The sequence below is a fragment of the Ascaphus truei genome, chromosome 6 (assembly GCF_040206685.1).
Source record: "Ascaphus truei isolate aAscTru1 chromosome 6, aAscTru1.hap1, whole genome shotgun sequence".
Lineage (NCBI taxonomy): Eukaryota > Metazoa > Chordata > Amphibia > Anura > Ascaphidae > Ascaphus > Ascaphus truei.
Genome location: NC_134488.1, coordinates 85,442,259 through 85,464,197, shown reverse-complemented (window position 1 = coordinate 85,464,197; position 21,939 = coordinate 85,442,259). Strand labels below are relative to the sequence as shown.

General features: G+C 40.5%; 1 protein-coding gene across 4 annotated transcripts; it reads left to right on the top strand.

Annotated features, from left to right (window-relative positions):
• The first annotated feature begins 248 nt into the window (after window positions 1-248).
• NOL9 (nucleolar protein 9) lies at window positions 249-20,768 on the top strand. Of its 4 annotated transcripts, none has more exons than XM_075604985.1 (12): window positions 249-726; window positions 1,940-2,159; window positions 2,988-3,118; window positions 11,820-11,952; window positions 12,398-12,494; window positions 12,930-13,027; window positions 13,124-13,285; window positions 14,096-14,390; window positions 14,594-14,705; window positions 17,716-17,893; window positions 18,419-18,552; window positions 20,630-20,768. In XM_075604985.1, exons 1-12 carry the CDS (start codon window positions 472-474, stop codon window positions 20,642-20,644), a joined length of 1,830 nt encoding a protein of 609 aa, XP_075461100.1. In that variant the 5' UTR covers window positions 249-471; the 3' UTR covers window positions 20,645-20,768. The 4 variants fall into 4 exon arrangements, with proteins under 4 accessions (XP_075461100.1, XP_075461099.1, XP_075461102.1 ...); XM_075604984.1 differs by having other exon boundaries at window positions 251-726; window positions 20,572-20,768; XM_075604987.1 differs by lacking the exon at window positions 249-726 and adding an exon at window positions 737-862 and having other exon boundaries at window positions 20,572-20,768.
• The last annotated feature ends 1,171 nt before the right edge of the window (window positions 20,769-21,939 follow it).

Here is a 21,939-nt window from a genome sequence, read left to right as displayed (position 1 = left end):
CATGATGTGGTGGGTTTAGGAGTTTGAGCTAGCTGGGAATGTGTGTGTTAATTACTTTTACTGACATGTATACTTTAATAAACCCTTATAATACATTATCCTTTCAATATGTCATTGCATTCCCTAGAGCTCGCCCTCTGTAACTTCCTGTCCCTCACCACTCACAGCACAACTACTTCCCTCTCTCTCATTTGACTGTGATCTTCAGCTGCTTGTGCGCATGGAGGAGGTGGGGCCTGTAGGAGCAACACACCGAGCTGGACAAAAAGAGCTAACCCTGGGTTTTAGATATGCGTTATCACTTGATGGGACGGTTGTTGTCCTAATAACTGAGGGTAAGGTTACGGTTGTCCCTGGCCTGGGTCCCTTGATGCTGGTGCATGTGTCGACTGTCGCTGAGCAGACGTTTCATATGAGCGGTATTGTGAGGTCTTGCACATACTGAATCTGAGCTGCAGAATCCTCGGCGCCATGAAACACCGGCCGCAGTGTGCTCGGCCTGCACGGTCCGTTTCCAAGGCCCAGTCGGGGAAAGGCTGCTCGCTCAGGGACCGTCACGCAGATGCTGAGCGCTGCAAACTGGCTGCTGCGGCGTCGGCGGCTGCTGCTGAGTCCCCTGCTGAATCCGAGTGCTGCAATGGGGATAAAGGGGATGGGCAGAGCCCTGGGCTTGCGGCGGTGCTGGCTGCTGATCAGACATGTGTGATGATCCTGGATCCGGCGCAGGTCAGTGACGTGTCTCCATGGTAACAGGGCCAGCGGCCTCTTCCAGAATAACAACTGCATGGACGTGGTGCTATAGATGTGGAGGGGAGGAGGATGCCCAGATTGTATTGTGTGTCTAAAGAAAATATAAAAGCAGGTTAACTCCCACTGAGTCTTGGCATAAACGGGTTTAATCGGCATCATTAAACATTTGCTGTCAGAGAGGCTACTCTGTGCGTTGCTGGCTTCTCTGGCAGCGAAATGGTTAAGTCTCCATTTAACTTTTCATGGGGGATATACATCCTTTGTGTGGTTAAGAACATCTAGATTTCGTTGTGTGTTTTTTTTTTTTTTGTGTCCTGGGAGGATGACATCTGCTGTATATTAATAGTATTCAGTAGTCTCATTCAAGTTAATAAAGCATAAGACATAAACATCAATACACAGTTTCGTATACGTTTTGTTTGTCAGTATGGATTTTATTTTATGCCAATAATTGACGTTTAGGAACATATATGGCCTGTAGGGGATTTTTTCTGATCCAAGAATGAACATAAAATATAACTTCATATAATCCTAACAGGGAGGTGACATAATCAAATACTCAGTGATCCACCCCTTCCATTACTAACCTCTAACATTTAAGGTAGGGAAAGCTTGACTGTCAGACTTGCGTACGATTGTCATAACTTGTGAGGTGTAGGTTGATTTCTAGACATTGTTCTTCTGTTGTAAAGAGAGGGTGCTACATAGTGTATACTGCATAAGTAGTGGGTTAACAACCCATCATAATATAGAGCAGTCACAGGCTTTTTTAGCTGCACCCTGATAGCCTTATCAGTTCACTTAGGCCAAACTTTAAGTCTGAGCTGTCAGAATCCTCTCTAAATATGTCGATTTTATAAGAACTGCTTTAGCTAATTTGGCCTTTAACATTGTTCCTGTCACTGTCACAGGGGTCTGAAGCACATTGCTGTGACCACTCTGGCAGCGAATGGGATAAACATCTTTGGTAATCCGGATCCTGTGGTAACCTTAGAGACTCACATGTTTCTTGGTCCTCCTTGGTATGTCTTTACAAATGATAATCTCTTGATGCACAGTCACAATTTTGCTGGTTCTGGCTTTAAAAGTGTCAAGCTTTGTAATTATGACTAATTAGAACCACATTGTGGCGTTTCATAATGAGTTTGTTTTCAGCATTTCATTTGTATTTTTGTTTTTTTTTTCCCAGAAACTAACCTTTACAGGGAAATGCATTATGACTTGCTTGTACGGCAGTGTTCAAGTGTTTGGCTTTACCATCAACCAGAGCCAAGCGACCTACAAGTTGTATTCCCCCCATACACATTCAGCTTTGACAATCGAAGGACTGATGCACAAAATACCATCAAAACCAAGAAAGGAGATTCGTATGGAGGCCAGAGCATTGCTGAGAAGATATCTTCCTCTTGGTAAAATATATTCCCATTGTATAGTACATTAGTGTTGTGCTATAATTGTTTCTGTAGGTCCATAACTATACTTGTTTGTAAGTATCAAGGGAATCCGCCTATTTTAGCTATTGTTATCAGTGGTTTTCAAACACATCAGCTCATTCTGGAGAGAAATGAATTCTATATTCTTACTGCACACTTCAGAAATATCAGACACACACACACTCTATGTATGTATGCATGTATATCTTTATTTATATTGCGCCATTTATGTAGTTAGCGCTTCACAGCAGTAACACACGTGACATAATATTATAATACAAAATGGGAATAAGCGCTTCAGACATAAGTGACAGTGAAAGGAGTCCCTGCCCTAAAGAGCTTACAATCTAAGTGGATCTACTCATTTAATCATCTGCATAGTTAAGGCATTTTATCACATGGTCTACAACTTGAAAGCTGCAGTCCCACCAGCAACACATTATTTACCTTTAAAAACATCTGTTTTATTCTGGATATATTTAAAAACTTTTTTGACTTTGTGCCTGAAAGTCTTAACTCCCTACATTGTGACAATAATAAAACTGAATATAAGTCTGAGGAGTGTTCCGGTGAAAATGACTTGCCTATAGAGCAGTTAGACTCCGAATATTAGCCGTTTTCTACATTACAAATATTGTGCAATCTATAATCAAGGTTAAAGTAAACCTCATAGAACAAAATATAGTTTTTATGTAAAATGTGCAATCTCAACAGTGTTAAACTGCATATGATTCCATTTTTATCTCTTATTTTTTGTTTAGCAGATTTTCTTTTTCTAATGAAATCATACTACTTTCTTAACAGATTCCAGACGAACACTTATGAAAAGCTTTAGACCCTCAAGTTCCATTTTACTACTTGAACGTCTAGAAGATGCAGTAACCAACTTTATTCTGAGTCACACAGATTACTCCAATATATTCACTCCCAAAGCGGTACATCTATTTTTGTATAAATCAGTTGCTTGTAGATGGTGCTGTTAATATGGGAATATGTGCAACATTTTAGTAATATTAAGATATCAAGCAGTTCGTTTTTATGTTTTGTGCTCATGAATATTTGAACTAAACAGTGGATATCAATTTTAAAGTTATAGTATGTTGAGGTAAGTTTTGAACCTATGTCCCTTCATACTGTAGGCTTCTCACTGTTCTAATACATCTCCACACCTCAAGTAAGTAATCTGTGTACATAGTATACATTATATTAAAGTTAAAAATTAAATGGTACTCACACTGTGTGCATTTGCATAAATAGAACAATACCCATCTAGCCAATTATCTGGGTTTTGAATAGCTTGGACAGTACACACATCACCTCCTAGTGTTTTATAGAACTGAACTTATGTTAAAGCAGAAATGTTACTGAAATATGCTCCAATTCACTTGTATAATTTATGGAAGTCAATCTTTCCTGGTTTTCCCCATGGTAGTGGTCCCCACTAATGGGTTAAGTTCCATCCTCCAGGTGAGACCGGACAGAAATCTACAGATGTAGGACCATAAATAGCCCTTCCTTTCCTCCCCAGGTAGTCCGCCTTTTTTTTTTTTTTTTTGTTCCCCTCCTCCTACCTAGCTGAGGAAGAGGTTTTTCTGTAATGTAGAGGGGGCTTACCTGACGACTTATTAGTTGATCCACGGGAGTTGTCGGCGCCTCTCCCGCTGGAGCCCAGGCGCCCGTACTCCATGGAGTTTGCTGTGCTGTGGTACTGCATGGAGGCCATGCGTTAAATAGCCCTTGAGGCTCACAGCACCAGAAACCTGGTAAGAGCTGCTTGTGCAGAAGTCCTGCTGGACCCCATACTACGTGGACTCGGATGACAGCAGGGAGGTCTCGCAAGAGACGTTGCGAAAATGTCACTAGAAGATAACAAAATCCCATAAGTTTTAAAAAGTGCTCAGCAAACAAATGCTGTTGCTGCCTTGCTACTCTGCACCTCACACAAGGATCACAGATGCGCGGAGGACCGCATTACACTGGGAAGTCTGCTCAAGTGCTGCAAAATAAGATGTAAGTGCTACTAGCCTGCCTAAAGATACAGGCACTGCTTACAAACATGCAAGCCTATCTGGCCAATATTGGCTTAGAATGATGGGTGCAGTCTCTGCAACCATTGCCATTACAAGGTTTATTAGGCTGAGGCCCCAGTGTCGGCGCTGCACACGCGTCTGCCATGCTGGCAGCGCATGCAGCTGAGCCCCGGTCTGCGTTGAGCTGCAGGGGGAAAGACTGGGAGGGTGTGGCGGGGGGCATGGCCATGATGTCACCCAGCAGGTTCGCCCTCAATGGCTGGACCGCCAGGGTGCGTGGCCAGCGCTCCTTCGCAAGTTGTGAGCACAGATTTCCTGTCTTTAGAGAAATCTGTTCGTACAATGCGGCGGGCAATGTAGGTAGCATGCCCGGCCCATTGAGGGGCGGCTCTTGTCCCTCGGGTGCTGCAGCGGGGACCTAGCCTTAGGTAAGCCCCAGGGAGACGGTAGTAGTCAGTATTGTGGTTTTTGTTTTTGTAAAAGATGGCTATTATACTAGTATTTGTTTTTGTTCGTACTCCAGGATCGCAACAGGAGGATCTATTGGCCAGAACAAGAGCCGGCTACTAGGGGGGAAAAGCTGCAAGGAAAACAAGACGGTGTGCTGCTTGTGACAAACCAACACTGATTTGCCTAAAAAATGCGGCAAAAGATCCAGTTGAACCTATGGTATTGAGGCAGCCTATTCTAGATCTACACACAAAGGCCAAAAACGAGCAAGATCAAATACTTGCCTGGAAAGAGCAAGACTACTCTTCTGAGAATTCACAGAACGAACAATTCAGCGAGAGGACCCGGACATAATTTTCGGTGGATGAATCATCCACCTTTTGATCTCGAGTTCATTGATCAGCTTCTCAAGACGGTAAGAAAGATTTTACAGATCGAATACGAGCCATCCTCTTCGGGGCTTAGGGATCGCCTACTCAGAAGCCTGCATTGGAAGCCAAGAATCTTCCTGGTTCACGATGTAATGAAGGATATGATTAAAGTGGAGTGGTCGCAATCGGACAAACGGGTATCCTTGAAAATGTATCCGTTTAAGGAGAAGAAATGAAAGCTTGGGGTTGTTCCCCAAAGGTGGTCGCTTCAGTATCGAGGTTTAAGCTATACTAACAACCCTGCCGTTAGACGATGCAGCTTCCTTTTGAGATGCAATGGCAGGCGGATGGAGGACACCTTGAAGTCGTTTACTGCAGGTGGTGCAGCTTGCAGGCGTTCCATAGCTACAACATCAGTATCAAGAGTGAAGCATCGCTGGGTTCGGTTAAGCTAGCAGCACATACAGTCAACAAGCCTAGTCCAATTAAACTCCTTACAGCAAAACGTAAGGGAATACCTGAAATATTGGGAATGTGACAGATCCTATAGCGGACAACCTTTTTTTAGGCTTCAAGTCTGGCTAGTACTTGCGACAGACGCAAATGGTACAGGCTTGGGTTCCCAACTCGTGACACAGGAGTCCCTTGGGTTATCTGAAGTCACGAAACATTGGCAAACATTTTTAGAATTTAGAGTGGTAATGGTGGCTTCAGGCACTATTTACTACTTAATAGGGTGTAGCATGAACAGTGGCGGATTACTCGATAGGCCAATGCCTGGGGTGGTAAATGTTCTGTTCTCTCTTTTTTTTTTTATTTATTTTTTTTTTTAATTTATTTTTCCCTCTCCTTTCTCTATATACAGAGACCCTGCTCTCTTCCCCACTGATTGCCGGTAGAGAACGTGGGGTCTTTTACTTTCTCCTTCCTGTCACCCTCCTGTAGCATTGCAACGTCATGATGTTAACAAAAGAACAGTTCCTGCGCTCATACCAAATTCGGCTAGAAAATTCTAGTGACGTGTTTACATTTTAGAACCTAAGGCCTGGGACATGGTGCAGGGAGGTGCGCTGGGCAGCGCTGACGCTTATGCTCTCCTGCTCAAGCAGGAGATTTTTCTTGTCCCTGCATGAGCGTCAGTGAGCGCGCTTGTGTGCTGGGAGGCGGGGCTAGCGCGCCACGTCACGGGGCCGACGTCACGGACTGCCTTCGGCTTCTGGCAGTCACGTGACCGGCGGCAAAACAAATGGTCTCCCGCAGATCCCTTTTACCACTGCACAAACAGGCTAGTATATAGAATAGCAAGGATATAGTGCTCCTTGATATAGATCAGAATAGGCTGTAGGTGAGACCCTGGTAACCGCACACAGTGCTAGGAGTGAACAATTACCTAAAACGGGCAAATAGGCAAAACAATAAACTTTTATTTAACATCTATACATACAATACAATAACGTGTTGACGTCGGAGGTTACGGGTGAGACTGCTCCGTATTGGGGAAGGAGGGAGCGAGTATTTACCGGAGTTTACCGGAGTTGGGGTAATCTCAGCGATACAATTGGGCAGTGACATGTACTAGCAACTGCTGGAAGTTGTGGACTGCACGGTGTGGGCTGTCTTTGACCTATGGCGGCGATACCATTACAAGCACATTACCACACGCATCCACTTTCACTGTATTATTGAGGCATGCTGAGATACTACACTCTGGTAATATTTTATATGTGTGAGGTTATACATACCTACTCCACGCCCTCCCCTCTGACCTAGGAGGGGGGACACTGCCATTACAATTGATAGGACCATTTGCTACACTGATACCACTAGGCATCCCTCCCCCTTCTACACCTCCCCTATATTTTGAGTTATTTGAGCAGCATATTAGGAGGGTTCTGTTTTAGAACTAGATTTATCACTATATACCTACCATTTCGCCTCCTGTATACACCCATACCTGAGTTTTAGATGTTTTTATTACCTACTGATCTTGCGTCATTGTATTGTATGTATAGATGTGAAATAAAAGTTTATTGTTTTGCCTATTTGCCCGTTTTAGGTAATTGTTCACTCCTAGCACTGGGTGCGGTTACCAGGGTCTCCCCTACAGCCTATTCTGATCTATATCAAGGAGCACTATATCCTTGCTATTCTATATACTAACTAGCCTGTTTGTGCAGTGGTAAAAGGGATCTGCGGGAGACCATTTGTTTTGCCTCCTATCTACTTGCATTGCCAGTACTATCCCTTTGCACCGGCTACAATATTTGCTATCAGGCGAGCGGTATACTATCAGTTATTTTTAAGTCACGTGACCGGCCCTGCGCTTCCCTCAGCGGAAAATCTAAAATTTGTATGTCGGCTGAAATTCCACACGCCTGCGGAAGCGCCGTCTAAAGCCGCGCTGATAGGGATAATGTTTCCCCTCAGCATGCCTCAGCATAGTCTTTTTGACCATGTCTGAGGCCTAAGTCTTTGGGACAAAGGAGTCATTTGGTTGCATCTTTTGATCAAAATATGATTAAAACCTGCTACTCACGTCAATGTAGACTATTTAGCAGGTACCTACTGTACACTGAATTTATGCAATTTCTTATTGTCTTAAACCTTGTGAAATATTTGAAAAGGCCCTGAAGGGGTTAAATAAATGAAGCTTATGCTTTAGTGCAATTGAAAGCTGGCCAAAGCCAGTATCGGAGTTCCCTTATTATAAAGGTGAACTGTGGGTGCACAAATTCCCTAGTGTGAAGTACACTCTGTTTAGCAGTTGCCTACACTGAATATTTACAATTTCTTATCCTATGGAGGTGTATAGCTCCTCCCTTCAGGACCGAGCCCCTACCAATTCTCCAATTAGCATTAAGGTATAATACACTTTGTCAGTCCACACATCACCCTCGACTGAAGAGCAGGTGAGTGTCGAAGGCTGACAGAAATATGTGCAAGTTTTAATATTTCACACTAGGGAATTTGTGCACCCATAGTTCACCTTTTTATAATAAGAGAACTCTGATACTGCTTTGGCCAGCTTTCAATTGCACTAAATCACAAGGTTAATTTATTTAACCCCTTCAGGGCCTTTTCACATATTTCACAAAGCTTAGTCCATAGGACAATAAGAAATTGCATAAATTCGGTGTAGGTACCTGCTAAACGGTCTACCTTGACGTGGTTGGCAGGTTTGAATCATATTTTGATCAAAAGATGCAACCAAATGACTTCTTTGTTGCACAGAAACATGTCACTAGTATATTCTAGCCCAATTTGATAGGACCGCAGGAACTGTTCTTTTGTTTTTCATATATGTAAGGCCAATCCTTTTACCAGCAGCAAACTCCTAAAGGGAGGAGCGTGGTAATATGTACAGTCTCCCACAAGCATCATGATGCCGCAACTTCACATGGCAACATGTTGCCATGACATGGTGCCGCGTTGTCATGGAAACGCGGCGTCACTTGACGCTGCAGCAGGAGACGGCCCGGTCGGCAACATTTTTATATCCGCCATAGAACGTGAAGGTCACATCAGGACACGAGGGACAAGAAGTTCTGTACTCCTGCAGGAATTATTCCTAATTGTCACCTGGGCAAAGAATAATTTAACAGACCTTGCAGTGGTTCACATTGCAGGGAAAAAGAATCTCTAGGGGCAGATCTATGCCGCAGGGCCCTAGACACAGGAGAGTTGTCTCTTGCAAGCACAACATTCAACTATCTACTCAAAAAGATGGGGAGACCAAAAAGGAACCTCATGCCAACTGCAGGGAACAGAAAACTACATGGTTTCTGCTCAGGAATGTTTTACCCAGAGGCTACCAAGGTAGACTCACTTTTAGTGATGTACCGGGAAATGAGCCGGCTTACCCGGCGCTTTTTCAGCTACCCGGACCCGGCAGCAGGGGGCTGAGACCGGCACCAGGTCGGAACCGGCGCCAGGTAATTTCATCGCAGCTGAAAATACTTCAAAACATACCTGCAGCCGGTGACGGAAGGTGAGGAAGACTGCAGCGACATCTGGGAGCAACAACAGACGTCCTGGTGGCGGTGGCAGCAGCCGAAGTCTGGGTTCAGCCGGCAGGAGCAGCAGGAACAGAGAACACCGCTGATGCTGGTGGGAGCCGGGGAACCATGTGACCGGAGCAGGAGTGTTCCTATTGGACAGCCGGCTCCTCCGGCTGTCCAATAGGAGCGCTCCTGTAGGTAAGTGTATGGTACCCAGCCCGGTGAAATTGCCCATTTCCCCCAGGTACCCAGTACACGGAATTCAGGACCCGGCCCAAAACGACTTTCTTTCCTTCCAATTGGAATTCTGGCTTGCATACGTATTCCCACCGATTCCCCTGATACCAAGAGTTCTCAGAAAATTCAAACAGGGCAAAGCAGAGATGGCTGCAATACTCACAAAAATGGCCACGCAGAGCCTGGTTCCCACAAATAATCCAACTCTTTAGCAGATTAATAATGGCAACTGCGTGTGTGGTTGTTGGGTTTTTTTATTTTTATTATTTATATATTTTTTTTATTTATATATATTTTTTTTTTTTAAGGCCTGTTATCCCATGGTACGGTGCAGCACCCCAATCGGGCCTGGACTTTGACGGCATGGCGATTGAGCTGGATCTGCTCAGATCCAGAGGGCTATCACACAAAGTGCTGCAAACCTTGGTGGCGGCAAGGGGGAAAAAATAAATAAACTAACTTTTACAGTGAACCATAGACTGTGACATTTTATTCCTTCTGTAGTGTCGACACCAAAATGTAAGCTTCTTGGTACCGCCTAGTCCCACAATTCTGGAGTTCCTGCAAGAGGGTTTAGTGCTGGGATGCTGTACTAGCTCACTGATGGTACAGGTATCAGCACTGGGAAAGCACTTGGCTGCCATAGATCCCATAGGTCGATTTCTTCCAAACACTGAAGAGAATCAGACCACAATAAGGATCAAGATTTAGCTTTCGTATTACAGGCTCTAACAAGTGCCCATTGGAGCCATTTTTCTCAAGCTACAGATACGGACCTAACATTAAATACTGTGCTGTTTATAGTAGTGACATTGGCACACAGGATTGGTGAATTACAGGCATTGTTGGGAAAGGAACCTTCCTTCCCTTATCTACCATCAAGACAAGGTTATCTTGATGTCGGTTCAACTCTAATTACCCAAGATTGTTTCAAAATTCCATTTCAACCAGGTAATATTACCCGCATGTTGTCAAAACTAGCAAATAAAACAAAACAGATTCTACACTCACTAGATGTGATTAAAACCCTACGTTTCCAGAATGGAAGACTTTTTAGGATGTCAGACAGGCTGTTCGTTCTGCCAAAGGGACAAGCGGCCTCAAAGTCACTAGATCGTAATAGCTATCAAGAAGACCTATACTATCCAGAAAATTCCGGCCCAGTGCTGGTAAAGGCCCATTCTGCGAGCGAGGGGGCTATGTTCTGGGCAGCAAATCTGCAGTTTTTGGCAGGGCGTCAATATGGACTTCAATTGGTACGTTTATTAAGTACTATTCTTTGGATATGCATGCTTCAGAAGGAGGGTCTCTGTCAATTGTCACCACATAAATGAAAGATTATATTTGAGTGACAGAGTGTGGCGTTTATTTTTGAGCCCTCCTTCCCCCTGTGAGTACTGCTTTTGCAAATCCCATTGGTGAACACTGCCATGGGGACAACCAGGATAACAGAAAATTGATACCAATTTACCATAATTTTCTTTTCCTGGAGAGTCCATCCATGGTAGTGCTCACCAATCCACTCCCAAAGTTTATTATGTTTAAGATGATATTGATGTTTCCAGTTCTATATTTCAGCTTTTCTACTGAGTACCTGGGGATGAATTGAGGAACTATTTCTGGTCCTCCCACAGGTAGGACAGAAATCTCTGTTGGAGAGTAGAGCTTAACCCATTGGTGAGCAGTGCCATTGATGGACTCCAGGAAAAGAAAATTGGATATCAATTTTCTATTTTCTCTTGGTTACCTCTGAAAGCGTAATCCTTATTATTAAGTGTAGCAGACCTTTTTATTATACCATTGCAACTATTTAAAGAATCATTTCTGTATCTAATTATAATTTTCTGTTCATTCATGTAACATGGTTTTGAATGTTACTGTATTTGCAAGGAAAGTACTTCTAATTTTATTAGGTTTATGTTGTAGAATTCTAGTCTATAGTCTTCATAAACAAGGTGTTAACTTCTTTAGCAATAGAGACCTTGCAAGGAATTTTAATAATTGCTATGCAAGACCCTCTGGTAACAAAAAATGGATTAAAGCAGCAATCCGGCCCACAAAAACATTAAAAATAATTCTTAAATAACCTGAACCAGTGGCCCCCTCCTGAGCTCATTAGTGATCACACACCCTCCGTTGACCTCCCGATTGCCTAAATATTTGTATTAAAAAAAAAAAATTGTACCCATTTTAAAACACACACAACTACAAATATGGCTACGGGGTCACAAATAGAAACTTGCAGCGTCAGCTAATGTTGTTGCAACTTTATATTGGCAGAGGGAGCGCCCTGACCCCGCAATCATTTTGTGTTCACGAGCAAGTATTCTTGCCCGCTGAACCAACATTAATCAGTTGGGAGCCGGTAAGCCCCAGTAGATCGGCACTAAGTATCAGGCATCCTTAAAACAAAGAAGCGCATCATGAGGTAGGGCTGCCGCTTTCAGTGACAGACAAGGTTATTTGAAAATATTTTTTTGCATGTCAAATGATTCTAATTCTAAATGTATAGAGCTGCCTCTTAATCTCTATTTATTTAAATAATAATAGAAAGAAAAAAGTTCCTTATTGGACAATGCCGTCTTATGTTCTGTTGGAATTGAAAATCGTGATCCAGAGAGTGGTCATATAATGTCAGACAAAAGCATTTTGGCAGTGGAACAATTGATTGATGCCTGTCTTGGTAAGTACACTGAAATGAAAGTATACATTTATTGGCTCATCCTGTGGCAGACCATTTGGTAACTGTTGTTGTTATTATTATAAAGTTTTGGTGATTGCTTTTCTTCATTAGTGACGTATCCCCAGTGTTAAAAGTATCTATACAGCTAGATAATTTAGTTGCATTGTATCTTCAGGTTATCTATGGAGAGTTAAGTAATGTAAAATTGGATGGCTGGAACTTCCTGTACTATTATGACATCTCCAAAATATCAACATGGTAGCTACCGTTTCCACCATTCAAAATAAATAACTTCAGCATGCTTTAATGTTCAGGGTGTAGCTGTAGCCTGTTGTGTTTTTTTTATTTTTTTAATATGTCTCCTTTTTATTACTAAACTGTGCTAGGAGTTAACCCCTGCTACTTCCGGAAGCATACTAACAATATTTCTGTTGGTATTTATTAGAGGAACAACATGGCTGCCCTATCATTCTTGTTTGTGGTCCAAGAAATGTTGGAAAATCAACCTTTAATAGGTATCTTATCAACCAATTGTTAAATCAGTAAGTATGAAGTTATATTTTTCATTTGCAAAAACGTTTTTAAAAATGGATGTTTACATTTTCGTAATCTTATTACCTTTTAATGAGTAAAATCCAGAAACTTTACAACTATTTTCTAAACTTCTCTCGGCAAGTTTTAAGAGGTTAATTTACTGCAATGCAGTACCGTACAGTAACTGTAACAATTGTAAGATGTATTCAAACAAATTACTAGAAATGTCTGTATATGTATTTTGACTTTGTGTGTATACTGGCCAACACTCCCTATTTCTCTGAGATTTGTCTACTTTTATTTTTAGCTGAAATTGATCATTATTCTTCTGCGTCACAGACAATATTTTATGTTCATCACAGTGCAAGTCAATGGCAGTTTTAGCATGTTTTTGATTTTAGTCCCATAAGCATATAAAGTGTCCTGATTTTTTATCTTCTCAGCATCTCGTGTGTGGGCTACTTGGAATGTGACCTGGGACAAACAGAGTTTACTCCTCCAGGATGTGTATCTTTATTGAGTATAACAAAACCAGTTATTGGTATGTATTTATTTATTTATTTTTTATTTCCTAATTTGTGCCTTTAAAACATTTTGAGCATCAGCTATTCAAACATTGTTTTTATTTTGCTGTTAGGTCCACCATATACTCACCAGCGAGAAGCACATCGAATGGTTTACTTTGGAGAAACTTCTTGTGAACAAGATATGGAACGGTTTGTTGAATCCGTGAAATATGTCATTACTTCATATAAGCGAAAGGAGCCTTTAATTATCAATACCATGGGATGGGTAAAAGGTAATTTTTAACAGGTTCTTTTATATAGATTTACACTTTTAAAAAGTTGTCTGTGCTGATCACGTGCATTTTAAGTAAAACGAATTTGTCTTTTGTCCCTGTTTTGTCACAGAAATTGTAATTGTGATGTTTTTAATTAATCAAAACACAATTTCAGTGCCAAAACGCAAAGAAGTTTGACTTAGAACGCGTGTTTTAGCTATTTGCACTTCTATATTTATAGTAACTGAGTTCCGTGTGTGCTGGTGCCAGCCCTCCGGGGGAGGTACATGGACGTGGCTCACGGGGGGGAGAGGGTGTGCTCGGCGGCTCACTTGAGGAGGGGGGAGCTCGGCGGCTCACTCGGTGGGGGTGTTAGGCGGCTCGTGTGTGTTTCTCCTGCTGCTGGAAGCTGGCAAAATTCAGTGGCAGAGAATGTTGCTGATGGCCTCTTCTGCCAGCAGTGACATCACTTCCGTTCCCATCAACTCCATTCACTGCCACTGAATTTTGCTCATGTGGTAAGTGCCGCTAAAGAAGTTTCACTACAAAAATGTTTGTGAAACTGAGTAATGCGAGATGTCATGCTTGCTGCACTCTCCAATCCCACAAGAAATGGGATGGTGTGTTTTCACTTCAAGTTAGGGAACAAGTACTGCGTGGCATTATGAAATTAAGTGCGCTGAATCTTTACACAAGTACAACTTAGTGGTGGTAAATTCTCCAACTTAAGAACACAATCGTATTTTAAATATGCACCATTTCACTGCAAATAAGTCATATAGTGTATCTTTTTCTTTCTTTTTCTTCCTTTTTTTTAACTTTATCAAGGATTTGGATTGATGCTTCTGATTGATCTAATTCGTCTTCTGTCACCCAGTCACATTGTACAAATTGGTGCCAAAGGCGTTGAAGACATGAAACCTCTTACAGTGGAATACATTCAAGACTCTACTGGCTTCCACACGAAAGGCAGCTCGCAGGCCAGGTGCAAAGATAAAGGGTTAGACTCTTCGGAAGAAGAGCAACAAGAGTATACAGATGGCCTTTACTTTCGACCTTCTACAGAACATCATCTGTTGGGTATTGAGAATGATTTCAGTGGAGCAGGAGATGCTGGGCATGTGTAAGTGACAATACTTTTTTTTGTATGTGTTCTTTTTGCTGTTGCCATGTGTATGTCTAATAATTATACAACTTCAGTTTATAGGGCAAAATCCAGGGCACTGTGTACTTTTTCTTCATTGAGACTTTGTCGAGGACTAAATGTGGTATTTTGTATATATGCATTTTTTTTTAAAATTTTTTTTTTTTTTTTTTTTTTTTTAGGCGATGCCATAGCAGCATTCTACGTGATCTTGCAATGTTGGGTTACCTTAGCAAATTACAGCAATTTGATCCTGAACAGATTTTTTCATTAAACAGCTTAATACCTTATGAGGTAAGAACTTCAGAATTTCTGTCTGTGTTTTCCCTTCTGCATAAGCTTAATCATTGAACTGGAAAAGCTGATACTGTTAGCAAGACCACACTAAGTGCATTACATCCATTGTACCCAAAGTAAGATTGGATGGTAGCCAAACCGGTTGAACAATGTTTCTCAATCTTTGATTGCAGAAATGCCACATCAGATTTATCAATATATTATTTTATTAAAGCTCCTATAAAATAAATAAAATGCCTATTTACTACAAAATGTTACATTTTCTAATTAGAGCTCTTATAAAAGTGTGTTCCTGAGTATAAATATTCTTATCTTGGCGTTAAAGCAGCAGTCTGTGCTGTTGGCCATTTTATTTTTTTTACTTTGAGATCTTGTCTTGGCACTTCCAACACCATTTTTATGTTTTAAAATTTGATGCTCTGTTAAGGAAATCGATATTTCAAATATTACGTGTCCAGGAGATTACATTTCAGTTCTTCACCAGAGCCCAGTGCAGTCTAAATGTTAAAAAAATTCAGACAAAAACAGCAGGACATGCTTTAGGAGGCAAGATTAGAACAATATTTGCGTTAAGCGCCTATAGGCTTTACGTGCAAAATAGTGCCTGTGGAAGTCCATAACAAATAACTATTATTCTGTGAGACCACAGATCATGTGAACTGAACAAAGTATCCAGACCGTGTATCATCTCTTGTGAAACTATACAATAATAAAGCATTCTGCTCCATATTTCTCACCAATTGTTATTACATCTGTGTGCTGTACTCATTATTGGATCTGGTAATTATTTCCTATTACATGTGTAGATATTCTTCACAACCATCTGTCAATTTTGCACGTAACATTCATGCAAATGGATCATCGGCTTACGAAGTACTAGGCTTCTCGGACGTTACTTATGTAAATTGTATCAATACACTGACCGGCTCACTGGTCATCCTGAAAGCCTCAATTCTGATCATTTTTATCTTATTTATTTTTAAGCAGGATTGGATTTAGAGAGCTGAGCCGCATTATTTGCAACTCCTTGGTTTCAGAAATACTGGGGAAGTTACCGATGTAACTTCCAGGTTTCTCGCAGGGATTTCACGGCCTTCAGCCGCAGCAGATGACATTGAAGCTTTCTATTGGCTCGTCGGACCTGTGTTATTTGAACAGCCATTTTGTTGCCCTGGAGGGGGCATACAGCAGTAACTTCACCAGTAAGGGTCTCTGGAGTTGCAAGTAACACAGTTCTGCTTCAGAGGACCTGCTTGTTCCAACCCTGACGTGGGGGGGGGGGGGAGGGGGAGAAAGAGCAGCCGGAATTGATGGTTTAAACTTGTCTTAATTAATGTTTGTCAGAAGATGAAGTGCCAACAGTTTTTGTTTTGTTTTTTTAATGGACCTATCACATGGACTGCAGGTAGAACATTCTTTCTCCACTAGTACATTTCTAATCTGTCTTAAAAAAAAACTGTGCATGGCCGTTCGTTTTGTGATCTAAAATGCATTTCACACCATTGCTAAATTGTATCGGTGATTTGTGGTATTGTTCAGAACTCTGGTTTTTGCTGTGCACAATTCTTGTCAAATATAATTCTTTTAGTATTGGAAATCATTTATATGCACAACGAGTATGTAGATTTTCTTCACTTAAATTTTGCTTTCTCAATGAAGTCTTCACTTTCTGAATGTTCTTAAGTAATTCTATTAGCAGCACGACCAGTACATTACAATTCGATTTATAAAAAGATCAATCATACTTTTATTGGCCCGTCAACACTTGGCTCATTGATAATCGGACACATGACGATCAATAATTTATTGTGATCTTCCTGCTTGAGCAATATATTCAAAATAGTTTAAAACGGGTTAATGTTTTTTAAAAGTGCGCATTATTATGAGTAATAATCTTTATAACACGCCAACATATTCCATAGCACAGTACAATAGGGTTGGAGGTCAAACATTAACATACATTGTTACAGTACGTAAGGAGCTTGCAATCTATAAGGAAGAGTAAGTGGAAACATAAGGTACACGAGGATAAGAAGGTTAGTGTGTTTCGGATAGCTGCTTGTTATTTGAAGGAGTTGGTGTTGGGGAAGGAGTGGGATTATGCAGAGTAAGAGCTGTGAGAGCAGGATAATGTGTGAAGATGGAAAAGCTTCAATATGCTGTACATCTGAAATATTTTACCGAAGACCAATAACAGGAATACCCAAAACACAGCAAAGGCTGCTCTAGGCGTCGAAGGTGAAATATAAACAGACACCCCACAGCAGACATGCAGGGGGGACGGTGCTGACGATATTCTTTGAAGTATTATCAGAATGTTTATCGAAGGTGTTGCAAGCTATTGTAGTCTTATGTACAGTATATGTTTGGGGTCAGCCCTAAAATATGTATTTTTTTTTTCCTTTCGTATGAACCTTTAATGAAAGCGTTATGTTGCACAATTCGTAGCATTTGCTGACGTTTAAAGGCAAGCCAAAAAAGGGAATTAGTGGTAGCAATATGTTTAATGGGTTAAATGTACAGTGTATGGGATTGCTGCCTTTACACAAAAAAAAACATTTAGTATTTTTAAATGGTTTTAAAAAAAGTATGTTTCTATAGTAACCAAATACGAATTTGATTTATTTGATCTGTTCTGTGATAAAAATTGCCAGACATGACTTGTTTATATTGATTATTTTTGAAAAGTAATTATGATGCCATAATTTAGCAAGTCCTGTTTGCTTCTCTGGGATGTGTGTCCTCCTAAGTTCACTCAAGTACTGAGTTTTGTTGGTGCGCATTAGAAAAAGTTTGAAATACATAAATCGTTGGCCAAAAAGCACAGATGAGTATCTGTAAATACCTACCTGTATGTCAGACCAGATCAAAATAATAACGTATTCATTTTTCACAAGACATAAATAGGAAAGCCAATAACATTAAAGCCTAAATGGGACTTTCCATTTTACTACGCTAAAAAGTGAACGTAATGCAACAATGGTGGTTTTTATTTTAATTTTTTTAGGTGCCGTTTAATGCAGTTGTTTTGCGTGTTACACATTCAGATGTCGCCCCATCTCACATCATGTACTCTGTTAACGCCAGCTGGATTGGACTGTGCAGGATACTTGATGATATTCGCAGTCAAGATGATGGGCCTGTTATACTAACGCAGACACCAGTCTGTGATTGCTTGGGTTTTGGTGAGTTTTGTATCCTCTCCGCAACAAACACTATCTGTATCATAATGGATACCCAGGAAATACCAAATAACAATCAACCAAAGGGAGAGAATATGAGTTACCTTTTCTAGGCTTTAATTGATAACATTGCTTGTATTTTACTCATTGATAATTCAGTTTGTGGGGTGGGGGGGATGATGAGCAGAATTTAAAACTCAACAAAAAATAAAGCTTTGTATAAGCTGCCTGAGTAGTGATTGGCTGAGGTGTCTTAAACAGTCAGAAGAATATCCTTTAATCAGAACAGTCTTTAAACAATCAATATCTGATCCCTTTATCCTGAGTGTTATGATATTCTGACTTGGCGTATACTCTTAATTATGAACTTTTGAAGATGGTAACTAATAATTCTTATAATGCTAACAATGTGTGTCAAGAAAATGTCGTTTGTGGTGAAATGTTGCATCTAGTAGAAAAAAAGAATGATAGAATAAGGAAGACTGTTGGTCTCCAAATGATTTTCTAAAATGTTTTATATCTCATTAGGAATTGTTCGGGGCATTAACATGGAAAAAAAGGTTTACCACATACTTACTCCGGTTTCACCCGAGTCACTACGATTGGTTAACTGTCTATTGGTTGGCAATATTTCCATACCGCACACCATCTTTAAGAACCAGGTAAAATAACTTTCCCTAATGCATCCCTATGTGCAACATCAATTTTCTATACTTTAAGGGCGTACAAAACATTGAATCGCATCAAGCCCATTCAGCAACAAAGTGGTTAACATCTGATGCAGAGAGGTCTTCAGGGGTGAGATCCCAGGTCCCGCCTCTTCAGAAGCAATGGTAATCATTGGGTCCATTAATTACAGGATCATTGATATTGGAAAAATGAACAGCGGCAACAGTTCATGTATCTAATATCGAGATCTACTAAAACGATTGGCCAGTGCATTTGGATTTTATTTTGCTTTATTTTCTTGAGCTATAAATATGAGCGCAATGACAGAGCCTGGTTGGCTACACTCAAAAATATCCATTATCACAGCATCATTGTAACTGTTTTATCCTTTAATAGGATCAACAGTTAGTGATTCAGTGATTTTCCCCCGTCCCCCCCAAGGCATAGTGACAAGGAACTAGAACAGAGTCTTGCACGTGTCCCAAAGTCTGGCACCTTTTATTTATAATTGGGTAACTCCTTCTCCCTAGTATTCTAGTATTTTAATGCCCCTTGCTTTAATATTTCACATATTTCGTTTGAAATAGGAGTCAAGTTGCTACTTGGAATACGTGTCTGTTTTTTACAGTGACTCTTCGTGATATATAAATATAAAAGCAATAAAAAGCACATCTACTATATAAAATGAAACCGGGCTGACTAATATTTTGGTGATGCGTCTCCCTACAGTCAAGAATAATCAGCGCTGGTTTTTTTGGACCAGTTTTATAACAGACTGTACTTTTTGTGCACATAAAATATATATTTTTTTTATTTGAAACATTAAGCACGAGTTATTCATTTATGGAAGCAGTTTCTTGATGTTATGATGTCTGCTGTTGCAAACTGTCAGTTTATCTAGTGCATAACCGCTTTACTTTTTGGACCATATTGCATTAAACTCTGTTTTCATGTACTATAGACTATCATATTGTATGACCATGATTATAGTTGTCACAAACTAAGTAATTTGCCTGATACTGTAAAAACAAGCACATGATGTACCCAGGTAAGGTTTAAAAATAATAATAATTTTAAAAAGTGGGGTTGACTGCTTCTTTAAATTCCCTGGTGTCTATTAAAATACACCTACTGAAATGGGTTTACTGTGATGTAAACTATTGAACTAAATAACCCATATTTATGAAGCAACAATATAGATCATATACTGGTAATGTATATAACATAGTAATGTACTAAATAATTTGTCATATTGGATGTAGTATTGGGGCTCCTGTGTTTGTTATTAAAATACACATACATATTTGTTTTTGCCTTAAGTTATTGGCTAACTGCAGTATTGATGAGTCTTCAAAAGATACAGTATGTCATTATTAGTACTATCTCCGTTGTAGCACAGCAAAGTAAGCTGTGAAGATGGTAGATCCTTATTGATCAGTTTGGTGTCTTAGAAATACAGGTAGTGAGGTGAATAATTGTGTTTTAGCCAGCTTCTGCTATACACCAGACCATAGCAATGTGTTGCTGGACTTTACAGCATTTTAGGATAAATTAATGGCCATAGTGGTTAGGCAGATACATTCTCTGTTAGTACAGTACATATCACTTGTTGGACATGGTTAACAATTAGTACCGCCATCAGTGGTACTTGTCTATGAACATTTAAAACGGTGTATTTAAAGCTGTGAAGAAACTGTGAGTGTATAGCGCTACTGCTGTGAAGGGATCTTTAATAAACCTTGTGATCAACAATGAACCAATTTTGAGGAAAATATGTAGCAAATTGTGCCAAATATAAAAATACAGTGTGACTATCAATGGCTGCATGGAAAGTCCTCTGACCGACTAAGGTCAGAAAAAGTGCATGCAAAAAAAGGTGACTGTTGCGGCGCCTCAGACAAGCAACACAGTGATTAAATATCATAGTGATGGAAGAGCAAGCTGTATTACATTTAGTGTGTGGTTTTTGTTTTAAAATATATATTTATTTTTTTCCCCCCCCATCTTTGCAGCCTGGAATTGAAGGAGAAATTCCGTATGTAACCTCCGAATACGATTTTACAATTTCAGGATCTGGAAAGATGAAGAGAAACAAACAGCTTAGAAGAAGGGAACACGTTTAAAAACAATATAAGATTCGGCATCAGTGATGCCAAGGAGTTACAGTAGATATTGTTTTATCTTAAATAAAAAAAACTATTGATTTAAATTCACAAGTTTGCTCTGATTCTCTGCCACACATCCACCATATTGTTTTTCTGCACGGATTTAGAGAGCAAGAGAAGTATTGAGCACCAAGACTCAGGTTCCACAAAAGGGTGCTAAAGACGACAAATGGGAGTAACGGTGTGTTAAAGCTTAGCACAGCGGTGCGCTAACTGTGGGGCGCGACCCCCAGGGGGGGCGCGACACTGCCGACGGGGGGCGCGGGGTTTACTTAAATTAAGTGCCGGGGGAGCTGCAGGGCCTCTGTAAACCTTACTTACCGTGGCTTCGGCGGCTTCCTCCCTGCGTCGCCATGGCAACGCGGCGTCAAAATGACGCTGCGAGGTCATGTGACGTCACGTTGCTATGGCAACGTGACGTCATTACGCCGGAGTGCGGGTAAGTTGGGGTTGGGGGGGGCGCGGGAATGAGGGGACAGCCGGCAGGGGGGCGCAGGGAAAAAAGTTTGTGCCCCCCTGGCTTAGCACACCCTTGTGGTTCTGGGCCTAAGGTGTTAAAGGCTTTGCTGTTGCAGAGCAGGACATATAAGTAATGGCCTGAAATGTATTTTAATTTTGAATATTTTAAAATCCATGCAACAAAATGTATAGTACTGTAGCAATGATACGTTATGTTACATTTGTATGCTTTAGTTAAAGTTGTATTCATTTAGAAAAATCTGTTTGCGGCCTAAACTAACAATGAGGATACCTTTTCTAGAATATTACTGATGGAGCTCATGAGAAGTTTACATATGTTTGCACCATTTATCATATGTCAGTATGTTGGACAACAGTCCCAAATGTTTTTTCCCCTAAGTTAGGCACTTGCTGGTTGGTTCACTACATTTGTTATTGCATCTATTAGTAATATTGACTTACTTTTTATTTTTCACTAGTGCTTTCCTGCACATTCCAAACTTTCTTGGGCCCAGACACTTGTTCAATTTTTATTTCTTACTAATAAATCCAAGGTACTATATAATTCTGTGGTATTTAATATTAGGCCAAATTAAAGTTGGTACTGAAGATGAGAAATAACATTGCAGTCTACAGAGCAGATAATATATAAAAGTGATGACTGAAAATAATAGAGGATTGTTTATTCACTGAGAGGTTTCATTGGCATCCAACGACAACAACTAAACTGATGAACAGACCCATTCATAATGGTCT